Consider the following 16,646-nt stretch of genomic DNA (forward strand, 5'->3'; position numbering starts at 1 on the left):
TTAAATTTGTATTCCTGGAATTCAGCCTCTGAGCTTTCCATTCTGGGAATCTGGGACGGGGGCCCAGGAAGTGGCATTATAACAGAGTTCTTGGGAGATTCTGATGGGGGTGGGGGTCGCAAAAAAGCTGAGCCTCAGGTAATCTGATGTTCAGTATTCTAAAGGTCTATTTTGAAAAAAGGGTGTCTGGCTCCCAATGAAACTTCTGTTCTAATGGTACATTAAGATGTGGGTTCATCCTTCCATGACAGCTGATGTCTGTGGATCCTCAAAGGAGGTCAGCTTCAGCAGGGGTCAGCCTGTTTGGGGAAACTTGGGGATCAAGCACCTCTCGGGGTTCAGTGTGTGATGGGTTAGAGAACAGGGGCAGCTCTCGATGGTCCGACATGAAAGAAATGGGAGGCAGCCGATGGGAGGGAAGCAGTGACTTATGTTGTGCCTCAAACGAAGAGGCAACATGCTATGAAAACGGAACTTCCTTTGCTTTCTGAAGGAGAGCAACTCGGGGCCTCGATGGCAGCCTTCAGCAACAACCCATCACCCATTCCCGTGAGAGCAGACATCCACCTGCCTTGTCCCCAAGTGCCTCCTGGAAAGTTACCTCCACACTACTGACAGGGGAGTAGAAAGGGGGGGGGGAGGTGGGAAGGAAGGAAGGAAGGACACTTTGTAAGCCGTAATGCTGTTTATAGTTTTAGAGCTAGCATGTATTACTTCTAGTCAATATGATAAAAAAACAGGCATTGCATTTCTTCCCTTTCATTCTGCTGAGGACAGAGGTGTGCTGGTGGTGTAGTGACAGATTTGAGTGAAAGACCCGAGCCTGAGGCTCGGCCGGGCGGGGGAGTCATCCCACAGGGCATTGGGGACCCCCACCAGTAAGACTGTCAGATAACCTCGTCACTCCTGGGGGCTTTGTTAAAAGGTGGATTCCGGTTCAGTAGACAGCTTGGCAGGTGAGGGGGGCAGAACTTTCTAACAAGCACTCAAGACGATATGCCAACTGTTATAATTTGGGGGGTAGTTAATTATTGGGATATTTACATAATTATTGGGATATTTCCACCTCCCCTTGTCAAACTGCAAGAACTGGCCATACAGAACTGGCATTCCCACATGATAGCCCCAGGCTGGAGCTGAGTAGTGGCTGCCCTTAGAAGGAACCTGAGTTTTCCAGTTTGCAGCATGCCTCCTGCATAATTTAATCGGCAGTTCTTCATCCTGTTTACTTAGGACTCTGACTTTACAGATGGGTAACTGAAGATCCAGAGAGTGAAGCTATTTGCCAGGGTGTTGGGTCTGCTATGCAGCATTCAGGCTACAGACTCAGGCCCTTGGACCATGTGAGTGAGCGGGAGAGCATGTCTAGACCCAGGGCACACATTTCTGTCCTGATGGAAACTAGTGTGCACTGGGACGGTGTGTGGGAGTGGAGGAGCTAGTACTTGGAGCTGGGAGGAAAGACACTGTCATCAATCACTGTACCATGTAGCCAGGGCCCAAATGAAAAAGTGAAAGTACCCGAATTCCATGTGGACATTCAAAGAGAACAACAGAGCGTGTCTTGTTACTCATTCAGACCGTTTATTAAGAGCGAAAGTCGGGCTGTCCCATCTGTGTGATATTGCAACATGAAAAGTCACATACATTACTAAGGAGACCCCACAGAGTCTTTCAACAGTACAGAGCCGTAGGCTACAAAATTAAAATACAAATGATCCCCCACGTTTGGCAGGAAACATGTACAATATGAAGAGGCCTGAAATGGAAGGGCACTTGCTTTTCAATAAGGCAGTTACAAAATGGAAAGAACCCCCCCACCCCCCAACACTCTGATGGGCATAACGGATAACGGAAATGTAAAACAGGGATCCCGTACAACCCTGTCATTGGCAAAGATGTATTCATTGAATGAAAGCAACGGAAGGGTTTGTGTTTAAGATGCAAGCTAGGTGAAATAACTGACTGTAGACATTTCTACCTTAAGAAAAGGTCCCACCTTGCCCCAGTCTACCTGAAAACATCAGATCACCTTTACCTTTCCTAACCAGAAACTTGGAAAGTCGGTAATAAAATGAAAGGAATAAAAAGGCACCCCTAAAGCACCATGCTTCCCAGGGCATGTTCTTGAGCTCACCTGTCCTTCAGGTCAACTATCTAGTTCAGTCAGAGGCTGGAAGGCTGCAAATCACAAGGCCACAGAGCTGTGTCTGTCCATTCAGGGCCAACTGAATCATACAAGCTCTGAGCACAGCCCGAAAGGCAGAAGTCTGACCAACAGATAATAGAGCAAGACCACTTCATGAGAATTTAGATTCTAGGACAACACTAAACCTCCCGCCAGGACTTCTGAACCCTAGTCTTGTTAAAGTATAGGCTAGTTCTGTTTGTCCCTCCCATTCGTTTTGCGAAACTCAGCTGATTGCTTTCCTGATCATTCACTCAACCTTGAGTTCTGCAGGTTGGTCTTGGGAACCTCTGCTCAGTTGCAAGGTCTCAGGAACCTGAGGCAGGTAACTTTAGACTGAGTCATGCTGCAGGATGAGAGGTTAGTCCAGAGAAGGCATGTGACTCAGGCAAGACTTTGAATTTTAGCTTCCCCATCTCTAAAAGTGAATTGGATAATTCATATAGGACTTTCTAGCTCGAAAATATGGCACTTCTCTGACACTGAGGCATGTGGTCCCCCCACTCCCCCAAGTTCCTAAGCTGTTTTCTTGGTAAAAACGCTGTGTGAGGTACTTGCAGGAATCTTAAGGTGCAAGCCTTCAGCAGCCATGGAAACTTTAAACTCCACACACAGCAACCTTTCTAGCTAAGGTTTTTCCTAAGTGACATAAGTGTCAGTTTTTGTGGGACGAACAGAACTAAGGCATCCTCTGTCTTGGGTTTTTTTCATCAGGCCAATAGTATCCCCGCCTCTGCTGACACCCTTCAGCAAGAACAAGTGAGTGCAACCAGGCTGATGGATGGGGTTTCCTCAACATTCTCCAACAAGGAGCTAAATGCACCAATACTCAGGGGGATGGAGTTAGGACACCAGTGTCTATTTGCTAGCTGCACCTTTTCAAAAGACAACTGCTATGCCCCGGACAGAGCGTGCTAGCAATAAGGTCCTGGGCCAAGATGAGCAACTTCTTCCATGTGATTCCCACTGGACAGACTCAGATGGAAGTTACAGAGAACATAGAAAAGCCAGAGGTTTACAAAGATAGAACCAGATACCCCCAGGAGGTAGTGAGTTCTCTGTCCTCAGGGTGTTTAAGCCCAGACTGCTCAAACCCTTGGTGGGACGGCTACAGGCAGAATGTCAGCACCCATGGAGACTGGATGGGATGACTTAAAGCCCCTTTCCCAACTTTTAGATCTTGTCATTGTAATGACTGAGCGCCTTCAGATGGTTTCTGTGCAGCAAATACTCTGGGTTGGGACAGCCTATTTCAGTAAACCAGGCCCCCAGAGTAAGCTTCTTTCCCTGCCTTCTCCCTTCCACCGGGCAGTTGTCCTGTAGGCTATTAACAAAAAAGTACCCACAAAATAAACAGCTGAAATGCCAAGGTTAGAGGCAACATTCCAACTGCAAGCAGTCATTAATATCTGTCTCTGGAAGGCGAGCAGTGAATATTTTGCCATGACAGGAACATCCAGCAACTTGGAGGCTGTAACACATAAGTGAAATTCCTCTTCATTTTACACCACCAGTCTTGAATCCTTAGTTTTAATGTTTCATGGGATTCAGTTGTGATCATTTTCAGGTGCCGTTGCCAACACAAGAGTTTGTTTGTTGAAATAAGAAGTTTGTTTTTTTTAAAAAACCTTAAAAGGAAGCAACATAAATAGCAGGATATTGGCATTTCCATGTGACAACCTTCAGGGCATGTGAAGAACCACACCAGGCCCGAACTGAGGCAGGAACTGTACAACATGAGTTCTATTTCAAATTCCAGTTTTGCCCAGGAGCACCAAGAGGAGAGAAGGCAATGCTGCGATGTCACAGGTGGAGAGAAGCGCAAGAGTCCTTGGCAGGTGGCATAAAGATGCAGGCAGCCAAGATGAACACTGCTTTCTCAAACTCACTGCTCCCTGAAGCCAGACCCAGCTGCGTTGGAAGGCCTGGCCATTTGCACAGGCAGCCTCCTGCCCATGATCAAGCCACGGAAACTGCAGAGGAGACTAAGGCAAGTGGTTTAGTGGTCTGATGACAGAGCAGACTTCTGCACACAGGACAGAAGTAAGTTTGAACAGCTTTATCTTTTCTCTCACCTGACTTGTCTTCAAAGGTGAAAAAGACACCCACAATGTCCACTTTCCAAAAGTAGCTCTCTCTAGAGGAAGGACGGCATGCGATCAAGCACACACATCATCTGGCCGAAGGGGGAGTTTCCCCAGGCTTCACTTTGGAATAAAAACATTCTTACAGACACACTTGAACAGATGGATCCGAACCTCACATATTCTTACAGAAATGCACTAGCTCTCTCAACTGGGAAAACAGATTTGCTGTTAGAAAAACAGTGACGTGACCACACATCCATCATTGGTTTAAACATCAGAAAAATTCACCTTCTTTCTTAATAAGACAGGGACATTTTCAGAGAGCAGGTTTCCAATGCCTTAATCTACGGGCCCAGCTGCCCCCAAATTCCAGTCTGATGAGAAAAAATGTCCCCTGATAAGGGGGGCTTGATGTTGGACGCCATCAAAGCCTTTCCAATTCAGCCTCTCAGGAATGAAACCTAGATAAGCCACACACCTTTGAGCCTTCTTGATGCTTACATCAACATCCTTTAGCTATAAGCAGTGAGGCAATGTCTAAATTATACGGATCTGAATGACAAACTCTCAGAGCACCCTGACATGTCATCCACAGCCAGGTGTATGAAAGCAGACCCCTCATAGTCTAGAGCAGCGGTTCTCAACCTTTCACAGGGGTCGCCTATGACATAACAGTAGCAAAATTACAGTTATAAAGTAAGCAATGAAAATAATTTTATGGTTGGGGGTCACCACAACATGAGGAACTGTATTAAACGGTCGCAGCATTAGGAAGGTTGAGAACCACTGGTCTAGGGCATGTTCTATGTACATTCATTTATACATATTTTAAAAGGCTGCAATCTGCTAGACCTATGTTTTGAACACTGGTGAAATTCGCTGTAATGGAACACACTGGGTCTCAGGGAGAGTGGTGGTCCTGTCCGCAGTCCACAGAGAGCGTGGTTCTCTGCTCCAAGGAACTGAACTCACCACCTTGCTCAGTGGGGATGTCCATTCTGACTTCTTTGTGGTGGTACTCAGATTAAGCCATCTGTGGGACATTAAACTCTCTGCTAGGCCAGGCTGTCCACTGTTCCTTTTAGAATTTAAGGCTTAAGAAAGAACTCAGATTTCAAATCGAGTAAGAAAATGATACTTTTGACCACAGTGTATGTCAAGATGGTCAGAAATTATCATCCACACACCATTCTTTTTCTCCCATTCCCTGTCCATACCCTATGCCCCAACACACTGATTAGAAAATTTTGCAAAAGCAGACTTTTGGATATAAAGCTTTGTTTTCAAAGGATACTTTGGCTGTCACATAATTAGATAGAGGAAGCTGAGTTTTTGAACATGAAAAAAAAAAATCAGGTAATTATTAATACTTAAAATAATCATTTTAGCAATTTTCTCCCTAAAAGGGAGGCAAATTACTCACAAAAATGAGCATCAGATGGCACTGACTTTCATTGCTCAAACGCTGACCCCCAGTCCTAGGGCACCGAGGCCAGTGAGACTTTCTATCCCAGAGCTGGACTTCTGGGCAGAAATCAAATGGTTCTTGGCAGCTTTCTTGGTTGTGAACTATGGATTAGTACTTCTGAAAACGTGAGCCCCAAACCACTACGTATGTCTATTTGCCAAAGCATTTATGGCCCAAGAGACTGGCTGAAGTCATAATACATAACTTCACCCCAAAGAGTGAAGCGTAGAGGGGTGTGCAAAGGGCCACATCTCCTGCAAGTCTCTGCATCTGTCTCTGGAACCTCCACAAATGCAGCGTGGCCACATGTGACTGTCCTGGAGTACTTGTTAGATCTGAAACCTCTCATTGGTTCATCAGGATTTCCTCTGTACTCTAGAAGTTAGGTAGTAACCACAGAAATGGCCGAGGTCTCATTAACTAGAGGCGTGAAGATGTTACAAGGCCTGCACTGTTAGTGACAGATCAATAAGCAACAAATTCTGATTGAGTGCCTACTGTGGGCAATGCCCAGGGCCGGTGAGGGGGACCAGAGTCAAACTGATCTGCTGATAAGTGAGCAAGCCTGCACCAAGGTGGGGCAGCCACGTCCCCAGCACACTTGGGTCTGCTCATGCACCCCCACCACTCCCTGTACCCTACTGCTATCACAGGGCTACGTTTCACATGTGGCAGCGTGGGATTACAAGGTGGCTACCAAAATATGTTATCCCTCATTTCCAGTAGCACTGACTTAATGCTTTTTTGAATGCTGCAATACATGGTTTTTCTTTAATTCTTCTTATGATCTTATTTTTTTCAGCCCAGTAGTTGCCTTAAAAGAAAGTCTTTGTATACACATGCTGAATCAGGAATATAAGCCTGATCAAAAAGATTTACAGTATTTATCATTCAAACATCTTTATTTATAATAAAACTTAAAGTCTTTACGGGCTTAAATGTAGCAGATATCACCTGTGCATTAAGCATTATACTTCATTCCTGGAAGATGTGCTTCATCTCATTCAAGTTGCTTGCCGCCCTCTGATTTCTGGTCCAGTCTACTCTTGTTAGTCTTCACCATGTAGATGAAGTAGGCAAGGGTCTCTTTTTCATTCACAGGTATGTTCCTGAAGTGTCGACTGACAGTCTACAGGGGAAGGCGGGGGACACATCACACACACACACAAAAAAGCATAAATCAGGGCCACAGATTCTACACTGTGCAACAGAGGAACGAGAAGTTGCTGCCAGAGCTAGGGAGGGGGTTACATCCACTACAGGACTCCCTGTAGAGCTGCGGAACTCAGACTGCCCCTCTTTCCCTGGAGTTTAGGTGATTGTGTTTCCAGACTTTCGAAAGCAGCACTTTAACTCTCAACACTCCCAAGGTGCAGTTCTATTTTAATGGCAGCCAACTGCCCATGATGGCATGATCTCGAGGTCATCCCTATGGACAAAAAGACTGGGACTGCTCTGGTTGGCCATCTGCTAACATAACCTCTCAGGCCCTGGAACTTGGCAGAAAAGTGTCTTTTAAAAAATTATGTCAAATGAATAGCCTATTGAACAGATGTAAGTGTGTGACCCAAGAATTCATCTTAAAAGACACAGCAGATTTAAAGAAAAATTTACCCTTTACTCTCTATTCCTGAAACTTTGCTTTATTTTACAAGTCTTAGGAACCCATAATTCCTCTTGCCCCACCTCATCCTGTCTCTTCCACAGGGGGTGAATACTGGCAATGAGTGATGCAATCTTAGAGTAGAAAAGGCTTGTGTGTGCCTATGTTTTATCTGGATGCTAGTGAAGGAGAGGTTTAAGAAAAAACAATGGGTCAGCAAGATTCTGCTAAAGGACAAAAACCAGGGGGCCTGTGAGCCTTTAAGGGAATCTCTGAAGAGACTGAGTGGCTAGGCCTGAAAAAGGAGAGTCAGAGAAAGAACTACAGAGTAGTTATCTCTGGATGGTAGGATTGTACTTTTCTTTTCTCCACTTTCCACAATAGGCAGAAAAGAGGGATGAGAGAGAACTTACACAAGTGCCAACAGGACAGGCTGTCAGCATATTAAAACAATGGCCGATGAGCATTTCCCACCCTCCAAACTATGTTAAGAACTCAGGGCAGAAGAAAACTTTCTTGGGCTCCATTCATTGTAAAAAAATATTTCCATTACCAACATCAGAGTAGAAGAAATCAAAGGGAAAAAAACAAAGAAAAATAGTTCCAACAGAAAATGAGTGAAGGTTCTGGGATGATTAATCTGACACATGCAGGAAGGAGCATATCCACAAAGAATCTTGCAAAACAAGATTCAAACAAACAAAAGAACACTCACACCTAGAATCAGGAGTCCTGAGGTTCCAGGCTCAATTTTGGAATCACAACAATTTGCTGTGTGAGTTTAAGCAAATCTTATCCTCTCTCTATGCCATAGTTTATTTTATGAAAATCAGAGCCTTCTAGGTCTAAAGCTGTGGGATTCTAAATTGTGCAAAGGAGGGAGCAGAAAGTTGCTTCCAGAGCTCTGGAGGGGACTCTGATCAACAGGCACAGAGAGCAGCAGGGAGAATCAAGGCACCATCTAAAGCACAGTGCTGGCTCTCTTTTTAGAGCGCAGTTTTGTCTACCTACTTCTGCTAACTGGGCCTTATTGAAGCCTGGTCTGGTCTGCAATTTGTAGTGTCGTTTATAACGTCGTAGAGTGTTCACCTGTAGCTGGAACAGATCAACCTGGAGAGAAGAGGAGAAACACATTATCCATCACCTGAGCAGCCACGACTCACCGAGAGCCCACTATGTGCCTAGCACTACACTAGATAGGGGTGGGGTGGAGAGGACTACAAAGAAGTCTTAAAAATGGTCCATTGAGGACTAATAACTAGCTGGGAGGAAAAAAATAACAGTGGAAAAAGAGTGCTGGCTGGGGAAGGGTGGTCCCAGAAGGCTGACGGAGGCAGTGAAGCTTAAGCTAAGGAGAGCAGGGTTTAGAAAGGTGGTGAAGAACAGAGCAAGAGTAGGAATGAGGAGAAGGTCATGAGCACAGAAAGCCAGGAGATGAACAGATGGGCTAGGGAGTCATCGGCAATCCTGATAGGGTTACACAGTGAGACTAGATGGTAGCATGCCGGGTGATGTTGCAGGAATATGGATCTAGTAGTGGTTTGATGGGTAGGGGCCAGGCAGAGGGGGATGCTGTAGCAATGATCCGAAGTGAGATGATGAAGTGAAGCTTTGGAGGGGTGGTGATTTTAGAGGGGGACACCAGGCATGGATAGCAAAGGTAAAGTGACAGACATCCTGAGGGAAGACAGGCCAGAGCTTGGCAGCAGACGGATAGAGGGGTGTGAAGAACAGTGGGAAGTACTGTTGTTCTCAAATAGTTTTTGTTCCTAAGCTCAACCTTCAGGTGTTAGAATCCTTAACAACCCTCCAGAGAAAGCTCAAAAGCTACTGTGGCGAGTGTACAAATCAGCAGGTTAGGGTCAGGGTCTCTGCAGATGAGTGGATAACAGAGGGGAAAGGACCCCCCCCCTTTTTCTTCTAACATAGGAAGAGAGGAAAGCTGCACAGTCATGAAACAGTGAAGGCCCAGAAAGTTGGGCTGCCTTTACCTGCCTCTAAAAGAGATGTTCTTGCTTCAGGCAGGTGGAGAGCACTTAAAAACAAAATGAATGATCAATATGAGGGACCAAAGTCCTTCATTCTTTTCAAAACATTCCTCAAACCTTTTTTCTTTTTTGTTTGAAAATCATTTAGAAATTGAATACATTCATTTCTTTATAAAATAAAATAATGCTAAAGGCAACTGAAAGCTACATTAAACCAATGCTAAAAAAGGGGACATAGTGAAGGACGGAGGGAAAGGACTATATTTTCAAAGGTTTCCTCATCTGCAGACAAAAGCCTGCCTACTCTTTCTATTCCTACAGTCATTTTCACTGAGTGCTAACAGGCAGTTGCCTTATGAAATATTCATGCATCAAATATTCAGTGTACACTATAAACGGTTCCTCTTTGCTGAGTCTTAAGTGAAAACAATTTAAGCAGGAAAAAATCCAATATTCCTTCCTGTAGCCTTGTTTAATGGACACTGTCAACTTGAAGGAAAGGTGGGCTTCTGGTATGAGAAGCCTAGGTCTCGTCATCTAGTCCACTGGTTCTTAACATGGGACAATTTTGCCTCCCCACCCCCAACCCCGGTGAGGACATTGGCAATGTCTGCAGACATTTTTTGATCGTCGTGACTCAAGGAGAGGTGACTAGCGTCCAATGGATACAACATGAGGATGCTGCTAAACATCCTACAATTCACAGGACAGCCCCCACAACAAAGAATTATCAGGTCCCAAATGTCAATAATGCCAGGGTTAAGAACCCTTGATTCAGTATAACTGACTTTGGAATGGATCCTTGGGAATAAGCATGGACCAGAAATGGGAGAGTGATAGAAAATCAGAGCTGGTATGAACTGACAACTTACACCTTCATTTTGCAGCCTAGAAAACAGAGGGGAAGTGACTTTCTCCGAAACATACAAACTCAGTCTCCCAACTATAAAGACAAAAGCAAAGTTTTAAAAAACTTGACACTGTGGTTATATTTAACCATTTGCCAGGGTTTCCTTGAAGAAAGGCAGCACGGCCTACTGAAAAGGGCACTGGACTAGAGCCCCCAAACTGCCTGTGTGACCTCGGGTCCCCGTGCCTGTCTGTAAGATGACGGGGCAGCCAGGCCAGTCGGTTTCTAAGCATTCAGCTCTCAGATTCAATACCACTCAGCTTCTGTGATCCACTTTTCAAGTAAACCACAGCAAAACAAAGGCACTAAAATGACTTCTTAGCACAAAAAAGCAGACCAGGCTAGAGGTAAGGACCAGATTAGAACCCTGCTTTCAGCTTTCTCAAGCTGACTTTTTTGACTGTTACCTCAGGAATGTCAGTGTCGTGCTCAGGAGAATCTCCACCATCGTCACTTGTCTTCCTCTTCCTTTTATTTCGTACACTTTGGATGAAATTTTTGTGGAAGTCGCAGATATACAGGTGCCTTACCTGATGGAAAGCAAATTAAAGTCAGAGTTGCCAATTCCATGGAAACAGCATCTGTCAAATTAATGGGCTTCTCTCCTTTTCAAGGCACTGGAGAGTGAGGAGGAAAAGCAAAGTGCAGGCCATAATTTCAGAAGTTCACTACTGAGCAGCAGAACAAGACACCCACAAAGAGAACACCAGCCATCACATTGGGAGTGTATTAGAAACCAAGTCCCCACTGAAAGCCAATGGTCCAGACTCAGCAAGGAGAGACCCCACAGCAGAGATGGTTGTGGGGAGGTCCTTTACTAGAAAGAAGAATTTGCAGGTAGACAAGAAGCATCCAGGTGCAAAGAAGAGCCAAGACTTAGAGTTTCAGATGAAGACGAAAGGACGACGTGAGTGAAGGAGTTCCAGAGCAGGCAGTATTAGGTGGAGGTGCCCATGTAGGGGCATAAGGAGAAATGGGGGCGGGGTGCACATCAGAACAGTTTTGACTTTCCTTCAGACAAGACAGTCTGCCAAGGTTTTGGAAGCTGGGAGTGACATGACATTTCAGACCTGTAGGCATTGTGAACTTAGAAAACCAGGAAAGGGACCTGTGGTCATGGTATATGGGACACACATTTTTACATTGATAACAGGTACTGTAGGAGGATGACAACTCTCTGAAATACTTTATTTCTGAGCATCAATTTCTATTTATTGCATTACCTCATACCTGATCCACAAAGAGAAGCCGAGAGAGGCAGAAACTCTCACAAGGGGGAACCACACAGAAGAAGCTGCATACTACTGCTGGTTTTCTAATACAGGTTGGAGACAGAATAGTAAGTGAAGGCAGCAACAGCAGCCGAGATGTGAAGAATATGTTTTTATTTAAGAATGTTGGTCCAGGGTTGACTGGAGGAGCCATTCAAAAACCTAACAGAAACTGAATGCCTGTGTAAATGCCTTGGGGCTGTTGACACTGAAACAGATGTTGCACAAATGTTCTCCAGAGGCTTCTGAATTTGCGTTTATTCCTTTTTTTCTTCAAGAAGAAAGTTAGCTGATAGGAATCAATCAATTCAGGCCTTTTCATGGAGAAAACAACGGTTCAGACACAGCACTGCGTCACTGCCCCCAAGGATCCAGCCCAGTTGACGTATTCACTACTGGCCGTGCCTTTATCAGGGAAGAGGGCACACTCACAGCACACTCTGCTCCCCTGACAGGAAGCTGCCCGTCAGGGCCACCTCCACAAGAAAACCCTGAGGGGCCGAAGTGCTCCTCAAATTCACAGTAACAGACTTGGTAGGAGAACAGGGAGAAGAGGTGACTTCCTAAAGCTGTGGCTAGGTTTCAGGTGAAGACACTAGAATATGGCATGTTAGGTGGAAGAAAACTTAGCAATCACCAGTACAACCTCACTGGCCCTAAAATCATTTTCTAGAGGTATGAACTGAAGCCACACAGTAGGGCAATGACCTGGGCAAGCTCACTCAGGCCTTTTGAGCCCTGACACATGTCCTTTCCTCCCCCAACATTTTCCTGTTCTCAACTTCCACTTTTCTCCAGAAAAAAAGCTGAAATATGTCAATTGGAAGACTGTTTGAAAGCATGTTATATCTTAAAAAAAAATTTACAGAACACTGCCAATGTCTACATGAAACGAGTTAAACTGCCCAAGTTGGATTTCTGGTGCTGTTATTTAAAAAGTCTCTCTAGCCCTGGCTGGTTTGGCTCAGCGGTTAAAGCGTCAGCCTGCAGACCAATGAGTTGGGGGTTTGATTCCAGTCAAGGGCACATACCTCGGTTGCAGTTCATCCCTGGCCCTGGTTGGGTCATGCGGGAGGCAGCCAGCTGATGTGTCTCTTTCACATCGATATGGAAAAATATCCTTGGTTGAGAATTTTAAAAAATAAAAAATAAAAAAAGTCTGTCTGCCCTGGCCAGTTTGGCTCAGCAGTTAGAATGTTGGCTGTGGACAGAAGAATGGAAGGTTCAGTTCCAGTCAAGAGCATGTACCTAGGTTATGGTTTGGGGCCGGGTCAGGGTCCTGTGGGAGGTAACCAATTGATGTGACCTCTCTCTCTCTCTCCCTCCTTCTCTCCCACTCTATCTGAAGATAAATGGGAAAATATCCTTAGGTGAGGATTTAAAAAAAAAAAACACCTCTCTACTAGACCGGTTTACAAGGTGGTCATTATTTCTACTTAACCATTTTCAAGCACATACTGGTTTACAGAAATTTCAGAGCTCAGTGGCCTTGTTGGGGGTGGCATGGGGTAGAGGAAGGAGGGTGGTAGTAGCAAGGGCTCTAGTGTTTATTTTTCTTGCTTCATTTTCTACAACAGCTAAAAATTCTTGTAACGCAGCAGTTCCTTAGAATTGAATTCCTGCCCAAGCCTGTGAGAATGAAATAGAATCCCTTTCAGAAATAATGACTCTACAACACCACCTTGAAACAAACTGAGCGATTCTTCCTCGAAACCCTACTCCTTCAGAAGATTACCTTTTGAGAACTCCTGTGCCAGGCTTAGGCTGCTTCTCTTCCAGACAGTGTGTGTGAAACAATCAACTTGGCTCAACACAGGTTTTTCCAGTGGGGTCACTGGTAAATGGAGCCCCAATTACAGCAGCACAATCATTCAGATGTGACAGCACCCACAGGTTTATAAGAACTGGAAATTTCTATTTTTAAAGAACTGGAAAATACTATTATCATAAGCTGCTCAAGTAGAGGTTCCCAACCTACACAGAAGGTAGGCAGTGTTTTCAAGAAACTGCATTCATTGCTGTCTTAGAATTAAGCATTTCACTTCAACATGTGACTTAATCCATACTACCTTAGTGTCTAGCCAGTTGTTTGCTCTCATTCATTCATTCATTCATAGAGGTTTGTAATAAGAAAACCATTAACCTACCCAACCATTTGAAAATAGCATCTTTCCATTCAAGAGTTGTAAATGTATTAAAATGAACTTAAAAAAAAAAAGGGGGGTGGGAGGGAAGAGCCTAGAAAAAAGGATGGGGCCAATTTTTAATTTATTAAAGACTTAATAAAGGCTTATGCCTGGGGCTTGGAAGTAAATCAGATAGTGGGGTTAAAAAACTACCCAGCCTGTTAGGTGCTATGTGACTTTGCCACTGCCTATCTCTGAGCCTCAATTTCAACTGTAAAATCCGAAGTGGAAAAGTGGGAGTCCTTTCAGTTTAACAAAAGCAATCTCTGATTTCCCCCAAACAGGACACATTTTGGCCCTAAAAGAGAATGGATGTTAACTGGTCTACTTTAATATTAAATACCCCCTTAACTCATTTCCAATTCTTAATCAAGAGGCTGCAGCATCAGATGTCAAACTAAAATGTTTCTAATTGACTGACAACAGGCACATCTTTAGAGTTGTTAACTAGAAGAAGTGAAATCACAGGAAAAGTTTTCCTATAGTTAGGCTCAAAACACAGGGCAATTCTCTTCAAGTTTAAAACCTGCTCCTACTGGTCATTTCTAAAGAAGTTACCCCTAAGAAAATGGGTTTTCTTCCTCCCAGTCACTTCGACTGCAAGAACCGCCTCCCAAGACCTGGTCTTGGCCTTATTTCTCTACATACTAGAAAACCCCGTTTCCCTACAGCTGCCTGCGGAGCAGTGAGCTCGGTGACCCTTTGCAGACGCTGAGGCTGCGGCAGAGGGAAGTAACTGCCACCTCTCCTTTTCTGAAGGAATAACAGGGCTCTGAGAAGTTGGAGAAGAGCCGGTGCCTTCATCACCACCTCCCCAATACTTGCTCCTTCGTGGGCCAACGCAATGAACCCTCCTCTCCCTGCTCCCATAGCTAAACCAAAAAAAACGAGCTAAAAACTTGTCATCTTCCCAGGCAGGAAGGGTCCTCGGAGCCCCTCGCCTAACCTCCGGGATTTGGGCAGACTCCTAGTGAGAGCAGGTCAGCGCTGAAGCGGCCTTTGAAATCCCGGGTCCCACTCCTCGGCGAGGCCCAGGACCGGGAGGGCCCCCGGGTCCGCCCGTAGTTCGGGAGCAGCGGCCGGGCGCGGGGACCGGCCGGGAACGGGGGCACTCACGCTCTTGTCGATGTCCAGCTTGAGTTTCTTCTGCGAGATGCTCTTCTGGACCCTCTTGCTGAAGGAGGCGTTGCCCGCCGGCCGGACGCAGCGCTCGCCGTCCTCGATGAGGCAGCAGCTCTGGCCGTAGCCCGGGGCGGCGGCGGGGGCGGCGGGGGGCCCTTCGCGGCTGTCCTCCTCCGTGCTGAAGCCGTTCATCTCCCCGTCCCGGGACGGCCTCTCCGGGGCAGGCTCCCCTGTAGGCCACTCCGCGGCCGCGCTCCCCGCGGGGCAGTGGCTGAGGCCCCCGCACCCGAGGGTCCCAGAGTCCGTCTCCAGAGCAGGCGCTGCCTTGCCCCGTGCCCAGGAGGCCCGGCTCCGCTCCGCCGCGCTCCGATCCTACGGCCCCCGGCCCCGCGTCTCCGGAAAGCCCCTTCCTCCCGGCTCCAGGCCCCGGGGTTGACTCCCGCGGCTCGCAGGGCCCCGCCGGGGGTCACCTGGAGGCTCCTCCTGCCGGGGGCCCGGAACTGTTACCCTTCGGCGGGGGCGTTCGGGACAGCGTCCCAGGAATGGGCAGCTCCCCGGGGACTCCGGGCCCGGGTTGCCAGAGGGTTTCGAGGGCCCCCGCCGGCTCCCGCCTTCTTTCGGCTGCTGGGCAAACTCGCTGCCGGGCAGCTCCCCGGGGGTGGCGCGGCCTCCCCGCGCGGGGCCCGGCCTCGAACCCGCGGCGCTCGGGCCCCGCAGCACGTCCGGCCCGCCCCACCTCTGCAGCCACTCGGCTGCGCCCCGAGTCCCGCGGCAGCCTCAGGGCCGCCCGGCCGCCGCCCGCCCAACGCGCCGCACCACAACAGTTCGCTCCCCCCGCCCTCCCCGGGACAGCGGAAGTCCCGCCTCCACTCGGCCATTGGCAGCATTTGCTCTCTGGGCGGGGCCGCTGCCGCCGCTGGCGCTCCCCATTGGGCTTCATAGCCGCCGATCCCCGGCGCCTGGCTACTTCCTGGACTCTGCTGGGATGGGTTCAAAGTAGAGAAAGTGGAAGAGGGGAGAGTTCCCAGGCTGAGGGAGGGGGACGGGGCCGCTGACGGTGCCAGCCCTGGGAGAGATGGTGACCAGGGACCTGGCTGAACGGAAGGCCAGACTCCAGGAACGGAGGATCTCATTCGGGGATGGACAGAAGTACAGACGTGGGCGGGGGCGCAGAGGGACTGACTTGGGGAGTGGCCTATGAGGGGGACCCAAAGGGGATAGAGGTACTGTCAGGAGAGGGACCGACTGGGTAGAACAGAAGGACCAGGGCCCGAGGACCCGCAGACCGGTGGGAGGCAGGGTGGGTGAAACTGGACAGAAAGCCAGCATGGCGGGAAAGACAGAGGACAAACTCGGAGAGAAACAGGAAAAGAAGCGCACAGGAGATGGTGGAGGTCTGATGGCGGGTCTTGCAAGGTAGTAGGATGCTCGAGGGTGGCGGAGACCCTAGTCTGTGGAGACGGGGACCGGCTTGGTCCGCGCGGAGAGAAGGGGAGGGAGAAAGGAGACCCCCGGGAGTTTGGCCGATCCCTCTACTGAGAAGAATCGGAAGTCGGGACAAGGTCTGGAGGTTGGACAAGGTGAAATGCGGGAAGAAAAGAGAAAATGCTGGGAGCGGAGGATTAAGGGCCAGCCTCGGCGTGGGGGAGGGCTTTCGGTTGTCTTGGAATCACCCTGGAGCTCTGTAAACTGCAGCTTCTGTTGCTTTAAGCTTCCCGGTCCACCTTCGAGGTGACAGTGCCCTGCCAACCCCCTGAGCTTGGAGTTCGGTGCCTAGGGTGTCACACATACCCAGAAGGGCCGATAGGGAAATCTGTAGTCTA

The 16,646-nt window shown here is 47.6% G+C and overlaps 1 protein-coding gene across 4 annotated transcripts; it reads right to left on the reverse strand.

The window, feature by feature from the left end:
* Positions 1-1,576: 1,576 nt before the first annotated feature.
* Positions 1,577-15,682, reverse strand: SAP30L (SAP30 like). 4 transcript variants are annotated; one of them, XR_004956470.1, is made up of 6 exons: positions 14,818-15,457; positions 10,652-10,774; positions 8,358-8,456; positions 6,698-6,872; positions 4,264-4,395; positions 1,577-4,173 (listed from the first exon to the last, which is right to left on the reverse strand). XR_004956470.1 is itself a non-coding variant. In XM_036240942.1 (5 exons), exons 1-4 carry the CDS (start codon positions 15,013-15,015, stop codon positions 6,744-6,746), a joined length of 471 nt encoding a protein of 156 aa, XP_036096835.1. In that variant the 5' UTR covers positions 15,016-15,457; the 3' UTR covers positions 1,577-4,395; positions 6,698-6,743. The 4 variants fall into 4 exon arrangements, 3 of the variants coding, with proteins under 3 accessions (XP_036096835.1, XP_036096833.1, XP_036096834.1); XM_036240942.1 differs by having other exon boundaries at positions 1,577-4,395; positions 8,436-8,456; XM_036240940.1 differs by having other exon boundaries at positions 1,577-4,395.
* Positions 15,683-16,646: the final 964 nt, after the last annotated feature.

This window comes from Molossus molossus, unplaced genomic scaffold (assembly GCF_014108415.1).
Source record: "Molossus molossus isolate mMolMol1 unplaced genomic scaffold, mMolMol1.p scaffold_m16_p_4, whole genome shotgun sequence".
Lineage (NCBI taxonomy): Eukaryota > Metazoa > Chordata > Mammalia > Chiroptera > Molossidae > Molossus > Molossus molossus.